Source organism: Triticum urartu, chromosome 6, assembly GCF_003073215.2.
Source record: "Triticum urartu cultivar G1812 chromosome 6, Tu2.1, whole genome shotgun sequence".
Taxonomy (NCBI): domain Eukaryota; kingdom Viridiplantae; phylum Streptophyta; class Magnoliopsida; order Poales; family Poaceae; genus Triticum; species Triticum urartu.
In genome coordinates, this window is record NC_053027.1 from 248,959,608 (window position 1) to 248,969,954 (window position 10,347).

Here is a 10,347-nt window from a genome sequence, read left to right on the forward strand (position 1 = left end):
GATTGTTATAGCTTTGTATTTTTTCTCCGATATATCTGTTTGTTTTGGCCAACTAGATTGATTTATTTTAAGTGGGAGAGATTCTTTGTAATGGGTTCAATCTTGCGGTGATCTATCTCAGGGATTGAAGAGACAATACACATATTTGTATTGTTGCCATTAAGGGTAAAAGGAATAAACCCCATCATTTTACCCTATATGTCATCTTGCTTAAGGCGTTACTCTGTTTTATACTTAATACCCTAGATGTATGCTGGATAATGGTCGATGGGTGGAGTAATAGTAGTAGATGCAGGCAGGAGTCAGTCTGCTTGTCTCGGACGTGATGCATATATACATGATCATTGCCTTGAATATCGTCATAACTATGCGCTTTTCTATTAATTAACCAACAGTAATTTGTTCACCCACCGTATGCTATGTGTTCGGTAGAGAAGCCTCTAGTGAAAACTATGGCCTCTGGGTCTACTTTTATAAAAACACAAAAAAACCTGCTGCAATTTTTATTTTTTTTATTTTCTTTTATCTTTACAATTTATTTATCTATCACTATAAGATTTAATCTTTGCAAGTAACTGCCAAGGGGATTCACAACCCTCTTGTTTGCGTTGGGTGCAAGTATTTGCTTTTATGTGTGCAGATGTTGTCCACGAGGCTTTGTGTGATTCTTCTACTGGATCGATAACTTAGTTCTTAAGTGAGGGAAATACTTATCTCTACTGTAATGCATCTCCTCTCCTCTTCGGAGAAATTCCAACGCAGCTCACAAGCAACAATATGCCTAATTAAGCACCTATTCTTACAAATAAGCACCGATGCTTAAAAAGATTGATTTATTTCTTTAAGCATCTTCCCTAAGCGTTTTGCATCGTACAAGACCTAGGCCTAGTTCTTTTGGCCGATTGTCCCAGAATCATGAGAATCGAACTTCCACCCAGATTCTCCCAGAATCTTGAACCTATATTTTTTTACAATCCTAGCTGTTTCCAAAAATATATGAATTCATCCTAACTTGTTAGGACTGTAATATATATATATATATGTGTGTGTGTGTGTGTGTGTGTGTATGAGTTCATCCTAACTACTAGTTAGGATTGTAAAAAATATAGGAGTTTAAGATTCTGGAAGAAGCTTGAGGAAGGTGTGATTGTTAAGATTATTATGAGAGAATCGGCCGAAAGAACTGGGCCTAATACGAGCCAGAGCCACCCATTTCAGTCACTCAGAGGCCAACCTGGGCCGAGCTTTAACAGGGTCAGGTGTTTGCTGGGCCATAAACCAAGAGAGAGCATGGGCAGTTTCGAACCGCATCGTCCCACGATCCAAACTGACGGCGGAGATTTCCCAGCGCTTCTGGCATCTGGGTCGCGAACTACTCCGTCAGATCCGACACCTTCTCTCCTCGCCTCTCCTCGTCTCGACGCGCGCGACAGAGACAGGGGAAGAAAGCCCAAAACCCTAGTCCTCGTCGCCGGCGGCGAGATGGCCGTCAACGAGGAAACGTCCGTCTACGTAGGCGGCCTGCCCTACGACGCCGACGAGGATATGCTCCGCAGCTACTTTGGGCCCTGCGGCACCATCGTCTCCGTCAAGGTCTCCCACCCCCACCTCCGTTTTGCTTCCGTACCCCCGCTTCTCCTTGTTGCTTCCTTGTACTTTCGGAGGGAAAAGGCGGCTTGGTTGTTAGGGTTTTGTTTCTTTGCTGCCGCTTTGATGCAGAAGCATGCGCCTCTCGGGTTCCGCGTGCGAGATGGTTTAGGTCAACGAAAGAGGCTTTTCTATGTTTCTTGGATTATTACGTGCAATTGGCAGTCCATGGAGCGACCGGGTAAACTCAATTCTGGAAGAGTTGCACTGCTGGATAAAGACTTGCCTCACTAAAGATGATCTGGGAAGACGGGGGGTAGCAGATCTACTGTCGTGTCACTTGTTTGTTGCTTAGTTCAGTGTCAAGATGGACCACGTATCTGGTTTTAGTTCTTATCCTAGAAGGGGGTTCGCTTGGATTTTTTTTGGATGTCTGCATTCTTCCATTTCAGGTTTTTGATTTAATGCCTAGAAGATTGGAAGTAGAAAAATTGCAAGTGTGTTTCAGATGTCAAGGCATGAATTTGAGGACATTATGATCTAGGTTGCAATTAACTGCTCTTGTCGGAGTGGAAGAAGTGTGTCTGTAGAGGTGTAATCATTACAGGGCCAAAATCATGAACAAAATTTTGGAAACCTCAACTGTGAGCTTGCTTATGTAAATCTTGTCTTAAATAAATGTGTATAAAGTAACAGAAAACAACAAGAATAGGAACTAGTAGAAGAGGCCTGCTTTTTGGATTTGATTTGGTGGCCATGATTTTGGCATGTTCATGGATCATTATTTTCCATGTTCTCCTATCCAAACCCAAATCTTTGGGTACATTCCGTTCTTTAATTCCTTCAAGTCTCTCAAGATGATCTGGGAAGATGGAGGTAGCAGATCTAGTGTCGTGTCACTTGTTTGTTGCTTTGTTCGGTGTCAAGATGGATCACATTTCAGGCCATAGTTTCGTATTTTGAGGTTTTCTTATCCCAGAAGGGGGTTCTATCGAATTTGTTTTGGATGTCTGCATTCTTCCATTTCAGATATTTGATTTAATGCCTAGAATAGGAAAAAAAATTAAGCCTGTCTCATATATCGGCATGAATTTGAGGACATTATGATCTAGGTTGCAAGTATACTGTTATTGTTTGAGTGGAAGATGTATGGCTGTATAGAGGTGTAACAATTACATGGCCAAAATCAAGAAAACTAATTTGGAAATTTTAATTGTGAACTTGCTGATGTAAATCCCATCATAATTAAATGTGTGTAAGCAACGAAATGCAACAAGAACAGGAACTAGAAAAAGAGGCCTTCTTTTTGGTTTTGACTTGGAGGTCATGATTCTGGCACATCCATGGATCACTATTTTCCATGCTCTCCTATCCAAACCCAAATCTTTGGGTACATTTGTTCCTTAATTTCTTCAAGTCTCTTCTTATGTCCTAGTCCTGACTCTCATTGTATAGTTCACACAAGTTAAAATTGATCTATGCACCTGAGCCTCTGGAGGCCTCCTTTGGACATGTCAAAATCATATCATGACGTGTTAGATCAGCTTTTCTTTAGTTATCATCATTTTGATTTGATCATTCCTTGTATGATCACAGATTCACCATAGCATATGCATCTCTGCTGCACTCATCTGCTGGATTGTCGTTTACTAGGCCAAAATTCTGCCCTAGACAACGTCACAGGCCATAATTGGCTATGTTTTTTTTATTTGTTTGCTATGAACGATTGTAGTTAAGTGCTATGATTTTCCTTGAGGTGGTTCGTTGTGATATGACCAATGGGAGATTGAGATTGTACATGCAATTAGATACCATCCTTACCTGATCAATTTGTGCATTGCAGGTGATAAATGATCAGAGAATCAGGGGCAAGTGTTATGGGTTTGTTACTTACACTCAACATAGGGCTGCTCAGCGTGCTATCTTGGAGATGGATGGCAAGGTATAGTTCTATATGGAACTTTAACAACTATTTCTTTTCTCTTGTATTGAGTTTTATTATTTGGGACAGCAAATAGGTAATCGTGCTGTGAGAGTAAATGAAGTGCGTACAAGAGGCAACACCCGTGATTTTGGGCGTGATGGCTTCCGACGGGATCCTGTAAGAGATGGAAGGGATGTATACTGGGACCGAAGGGATAGGGAGAGGAGTTATGATCGTCACCGGGATAGAGATCCTTACCATGACAGGGATAGTGATAGACCTCGTGACCATGACAGAGACAGATATGATGAACGTGGGGGATTTGATCATGAAATGGACTATTCCATGGATCGAGATCATGAAGGAGATGAGAGGCGTGCTAGAGACCTTTATCGAGGTGACCATGATCGTCCAGTGGAGACACGTATGGACTCCGATAATGACAGAGACAAGGAAAATTCAAAAGGCTATGATAGTGAAAGAGATAAAGAAGACAAGGAACAGCCACCAAGGAAAAGGTTCAGGTACTACTTTTTCATAGTTATTCAAATACATTATGATGCATCCGTCTTATTATGTACATTAAGTTATCTGGATGATGTGAATGTACATTAGTAAGTTATAGATTGTCTCGCTGAAACTGTACCTCATTCATCGTCAATTTGCCAAAATGCATGCTGCCACTCCAACCACTAGTAGAATATGACAACCAGCTGTTGCATATCTGATCTTTCATTGTTGATTTTTACTTCTGCTCATGCTAGATTGCAAATTGGTTTAATACTTAAGTAATAGCATTGGAGGTACAAGTTCAAGTAACTTCGTAATACAATGACCAAGAATGCCACTGAACAAATCAACGTAATGGACTTGACTATGCTGACGAGGTTTTACAAATGTATTTATATTGGTATTTTAATCATCAAAACCAAGCTATCTACTTCACTAAGATTTAATAATGGATCTGAATCTGTGGTACTGAATAGATCATTGGCAAAATATTTGACATGTTTTTTTTTACTTTCTCAGTGACTATGCAAAATTCAGAAATGGCACATACGAGCAACATTCATAATATGACTTTATTTCTTTGTTTCTACTTCTTCAAAACCATAATCTTTAGCGCGAGCTTTTGCCTAGTCATCAAGTAGCAGAGAAGTCTTTTCCCAGGAATTCACTTTCCTATCTTTTCTTGCAGCCGTCCAAAGGGTCGTGAGAGCAGAGATATATCAAGTTCCAGTGATGAGCTTCGGAATGATGTAAATGCATTTGTCCTTGTTCTATGTTATTTTGAATGGTTCTTTGTCCAGAATCTTTTGTGATTCTTGCAACTTCTGTCGACTGCTTCTTGTTTTGGTAAATCTCCAACATCTCTGTTTGTGCGTTTGTATCAGGCAAAACATCAGCTGGACAAGGCCATTCAGATGCACGAGGACCTTGAAAATGAGGTACTCCATTTTCCTAAAGAGCTCTGCACTATATTACTCTCGATTTGGACGGTCAAGCTACTTTAGACCATTTCAATAGTCAGTGTAAGCTAATGTGAATTCATATAATCCATTTGACACAACACTTGAGTAGATTAGACAGCCAACATAAACGTAGAACTTTGAATATGCTAGTCCTTGCAAAGAGTAATGTGAATGCCTTATCACGTATGTCAGTTGCTTACTCACGTTTGCCTTTACGCCTTTTATTATTATTTGTTCATTGTAGAAGTATATCAGTCACACTGATGCCGTATGGGAGGACCGATGACTCAACTTTAGTAGTCTTGCATTTTCATGTTATGAAAGAGGAATGTCAATACTCTGGTTTTGCAGGTTTCTCAGATTAGAGATAAAGTTACAAGCAAAGATCACCACATTGCAGATTTGCAAAAGAAATCTCAGGTAAATTTTTACCTGATATTAGAGTATTTATTTTAAGTTACCGGCCTTAGTTCTTATTTGAATGGTTGTTATTTGAATTAGCCTGCGTCAAGTTGTGATGAAAAGCTCTAAAAACAATTCTTAAATTTTTTTGCAGAAACTAGAGGATGAATTGGCTGCTGCGCGGAAAGTTTCTTCAGAGCGACAATTGACTGTCACAAAGGTATTTGTTTCTTGTGTTCACTGGTTAGCTGCTGCTTTAATGAAGAGAAGCAAGTCAAGCAAGTGATATTAACACATGTTATGCATATGTGCAGCTGTACAAAAGTTTTCTTCAACTTCAAGACTACAATGACAGGGCCAAGACCGCAGAAGAGGATCTCAAGGTTATTTCCCCAACACATTCACCATTCTTTACGGCAAAATTTTCCGTGGAAACACCATTGCCCTAGTTGTTACAAGCACATGATGTATTGACTTGCTCGCTATATCGCAGGCTCTGGTTGATTCTGCGATGGCTGAGGTGGACATGGCTGAAGACGCTACAACCAAAGACGGTTCAGGGTATGAGAACGGCATGGCCTGAATTTGAAAGCCGAAAATGAAATCACTTCTCACGGTGCTGATCTCTGAGAATTACGACTTACTACCATGTAGAACCGTAACCAGTAAGTAGCTCATGCAAGTGAAGTCTAGGAAACCATGTTCCTTCGCACATTGATTAGTGCCGTACAGACCTTTTTGTCTGGCTTCCCCGTTTGTAATGTAAGCTGCCCGTAGTATATCAACCAACCAGCGCAAATTCCATTATTTAAGCTCTCGTCATTGGCTGGCCACAACTTCTCTTGGACGCTCTCAGGATTTGCCGCGATCGCGATGTTTTGGTAATTTCCTTATTTGTCTCTGTTGCGAGGCACTTGTCCGAGTACATGCGAACCGGTAGTATAGTAGTAGTAACAAAAACGTGCCAGGCCCTCTTCTGTCCCTGTTCTTCAGTTAACTTTTCTTCCGACAACATTGGCAACCGTTGGATCGGCATCGGGCGGCCACGGAGAGGACGTGAATCTGTACCCCAGCTACCTAAGTTGATCAAGGGGCCTGATCTTCATCCACCGTCTGAGATTCTACTGCGCAGCTGGTGCCCTTTTTGACTGTAACCGAGCATATGTCGCTGTCGTTCTTGCTTTTACATTCGGTAACATTTTCCGTGAAGTGCATCGATGTAACCAGGCACGTATGAACCCACTTTGAAAAACATATTTTTAAATGCTAAAAAAATCTGAAAACAGTTGCACGGATACGTCTTCATGTTTTACGTGTGTGCATAAAGTTTCACAGAAAAATAACTTTTTTTGTGGGCTGTGCAAAAAAGACAAAAATTGTGTCATGAAAAGCTATTTAAAAGCATTGAAATTTGTCTTTTTTATGAAGACAAAACGAAAAGATACTTTTTCGTGAAACATTGTGCCGTGCACACACATTTGCGAACATCTATGCATGGAATTTTCTTTTGAATTTTTCAACATTTGAAAACGTGTTTAAAATGCATTTTCAAGAAGTGGGTGCATATGCCCATGGGTTCAGGAAGTGCCGACTCAACATTTCCCCTTTATATAGCTAGGAGTCCCTCCTAGAAGGGCATCGAATGTAATCCGGTTGTAAACCCTAGCAGCCAGCGGAGTAGTTGGCGACACTTTACTCTTCCAACAAGAACCCTAGCTTGATTTCCCTTTGAATTCGGGGCTAGTTTCTTCTGGATTATGTGTGTGAGATGTTCTGAAGTGTGCAAGAGCTTGCCAAAATGTTAGCTTTTTTTTGAAGGGACAAAATGTTAGCTAACTCACAGTCTTAGAGGGTCATATCCGTCCACTAACAGCGGCCCCATCAAAAAAAAAAGAAAAAGAAAAACAACAGCCACGTCAAAGTCTTTGACCTTATCTATCCTCATTTATATGCATCGGCAACCACCCCCTCCCTTCATATCCAAAACCCCAAATGTGTGCAATCCCATGCAATGTAGACAACACAACGTAGCTAAATTTAACACATATGATAGCATCGTAGCTAAATTTAACACATATGGTGGCATCAAACATAGCAAGTTCATTACAAGTTCACAAAAGATTAGATAGTTCGATAAATTAGCTACGATCTACAACAAATACGACCAGAAAGGTGTCACAACACCACTTTCTCATCAGGCCCTTCCCCTTAGTGTCTTCAAAGCAGCGGTAGTTGTCCTCGACGTATGCGTAAGCTATCGGAGGGGCATTGTCATCGATGGTGGTTCTGCCATCGTACGAGGAGTAGGATGAGGAGGAGAGCCTGACCAGACGCCGAGTGGTGTGGGCCTGCTCCTTCGTGAGCTGCTCGGACTCCTCGAGCCTAGGCCACAATGTCTTGGCATTTTGAAGAAGGCGACGGCGGGCGTCCATCTTGGTTGTGGTCAATGACTGGCAGATGACGCCGCAAAGGAGCTCCTCCTCGAGTTAGAGGGCAGGGCAACCGACACGCTGCATGACCCACAGCCGAACAAGCAAGATTCAGGCAGCACCCTTTGCCTCATGCGACGGGCTACCCACGCCTCTCACTTGGGAAGCTGCGACCATGGGCTAGGCGGTGTTGGAACCATCACTCGTCGCCAGTGGGAGGAGCGGGGGCCGAAGGTGACGACATGGAGCTCCAAGAGTGTGACGCCCGGATAATCAAGCTACAGTAACCTCTGGTAATGATGCCACGTCATCATGATTACTGTTGCTAATCTCGCATTAGTTCGAAACCCAGTTCAAATTTTTAAAAATAAAGTCAAACAATAAAAATTTCCAAACATTAAAACTAAAATGCTCTAGACGTGCCAAATAATGTATAGGTAATTATGGTTAAGAAACCCCATTTTAATAAAATGTTTAAATACCCTTAGGTGAATAAAACAGTAGCAAAAACCAATATATAAATGCTTTTGTAATTAACAAAATACTAAACTAAATTGCTTTGGGGTAAAACTTTTTATAGTAGTGGATTGTTCTGAAACATTATTTTAGGGGCTAGTCATATACTAAACTAAAATTAATGTGTAACTAAAATAAAATAGAAAAGAAAAATAACAAAAAGTAAAACTAGTAATAAAACAAAAAGGAGAAAAACCCTCCCTTGGCTGTTTGGCCCACGTGGCCACTAGCAGGCCGGCCCACCCACTCCCCCGGCCTACATATCCCAGTCCAACCACCCCGCAAACCCTAAACGCCCCCACTCCTCCCGATCCCCTCGCTCCTCTCTCCCCCACGATCCCCTTCTCCCCTTCCCGTGCGATCTGGATCGGGGGAACGGTCTCCGCCGCCATCGCCTCACCTCACCGACCGCCCCGCCGCTTGAGTCGTCGGCACCAACTCGTCATCGACAAAACGTCGCCTCGTCGTCCCCTGCGCCCATCGCAGGCGCCGCTCGTCGCTCGCCGTCACCGACCTCCTCCCCGCGCCCACTGCCTCGTGCCCTACGGCCCCCGGTGAGGCCATGGCCTCCCTCTCCTCTTCTCCCCCTCTCTGTTGCTCGTCGACGTCCTGCGCCTGCGCTAGCGGCGCCCCGCTCCGCCCTGCCGCCGCTTCCCTTGCTGCAGCCGCGCCCGCGTAGCCTCGTCCTGCTGCTGCCTTCAGCCGCTGTTGCTGCCGCTCCCTGGCCCCCGCGCCTGCAGCTCGCCCTGCCTGCGCGCGCTCCCCGCCTCTGTCGCCGCCTCGCTCCCGCGCGCTCACCATCCTCGGCTCCTGCTGCCGCGCCACGCCGCTCCCTGCATCCCGCTGCGCGCGCTCGTCCATCCGGCCGCGCCTCCCACCACAGCTCCCCTCACCGCCGAACCGTCCCTGGCCGCCTCCCTGGCACCGGCGCCCACCGCTCCCTCTGGCCGTTGACGTGCCTCCACCGCGCCACTCGCCGACGGCTGCGTGTGCAACGGTGGCCTTGCCCCGTTACCGCTCGGGCGGGCTCGACCCCGTGTGGGTTACGCCCGCTCCCCACCTGCCCGTCACCTGCTATGGCCCCTCTGGGCCACTGACATGGGGCCCCCACCACCAGAACGTTTAGAAAAAAGAAAGAAAAAGAATTAAAAATATAATAATTAAAATATTAATTAATTAATTAAAGAATTAATTAACTTAATTAATATGGATTAGATTAACCTAATCATTTAGTTAAAGCAAATTAACCATGTTTAATTAGCCTGAGACTATGACGAACGGGCCCCATCTACTAACTAATCCATTAAAATAATCTGTTAAAGTAAAATGTCCCTATGACAGGTGGGACCGCCCCTTTTTACTAGTTCTGTGGATAAGATCAAACACACCTTTCAATGACATGTGGGCCCATTATGTCAGTTGGACCAGTCAACCCTCTCATCTTTAACTGTTGACTGCTGACTGGGCAGTCAACAGGGCCCCACATCTCATACACATGCACATGTTGCTGGGTACACTCCTGTGTACCCATAGCAATTTATCTGTTTATTCATTTGAATTAAAGTAAATTCAAAAATTCTAGAAAATGATTAAAACTTAGAAAATTAATAATAAATAAACCGTAACTCGGATGAAAAAGTTTTATATATGAAAGTTGCTCAGAACGACGAGACGAATCCGGATACGCAGCCCGTTCGTCCGCCACACATCCCTAGCATAGCAAACACGCAACTTTCCCCCTCTGGTTAATCTGTCCGAAAACGTGAAACACCGGGAATACTTTCCCGGATGTTTCCCCCCTTCGCCGGTATCACCTACTACTACGTTAGGTCACCTCTAGCACCGCGTAATGCCATGTTACACTTTGTGATGCTTTGACTGCTTTGTTATTCATTATGTTCCCCCTCCATTACTTCTTTCCGGTAGACCTCGAGACTGCCGGCGAACCCCAGTTCGACTACGATGTTGATGACCCCTCCTTCTTGCCAGAGCAACCAGGCAAGCCCCCCCTTGATCA

At 43.7% G+C, this 10,347-nt stretch overlaps 1 protein-coding gene across 1 annotated transcript; it reads left to right on the top strand.

The window, feature by feature from the left end:
* The first annotated feature begins 1,344 nt into the window (after positions 1–1,344).
* Positions 1,345–6,202, top strand: LOC125512954 (U1 small nuclear ribonucleoprotein 70 kDa). Its single transcript, XM_048678009.1, has 9 exons — positions 1,345–1,593; positions 3,431–3,529; positions 3,599–4,035; positions 4,710–4,770; positions 4,906–4,959; positions 5,335–5,403; positions 5,540–5,605; positions 5,700–5,768; positions 5,879–6,202. The coding sequence occupies exons 1-9, from the start codon at positions 1,483–1,485 to the stop codon at positions 5,966–5,968; spliced, it is 1,056 nt and encodes a 351-aa protein (XP_048533966.1). The 5' UTR covers positions 1,345–1,482; the 3' UTR covers positions 5,969–6,202.
* The last annotated feature ends 4,145 nt before the right edge of the window (positions 6,203–10,347 follow it).

Coding starts and splice junctions, on each gene's coding strand:
- LOC125512954 (XM_048678009.1), top strand. CDS start 1,483: ATGGCCGTCAACGAGGAAACGTCCGTCTACGTAGGCGGCCTGCCCTAC. Junction 4,036..4,709: donor CCACCAAGGAAAAGGTTCAG/GTACTACTTTTT, acceptor CTTTTCTTGCAG/CCGTCCAAAGGGTCGTGAGA. Junction 5,769..5,878: donor CCGCAGAAGAGGATCTCAAG/GTTATTTCCCCA, acceptor GCTATATCGCAG/GCTCTGGTTGATTCTGCGAT.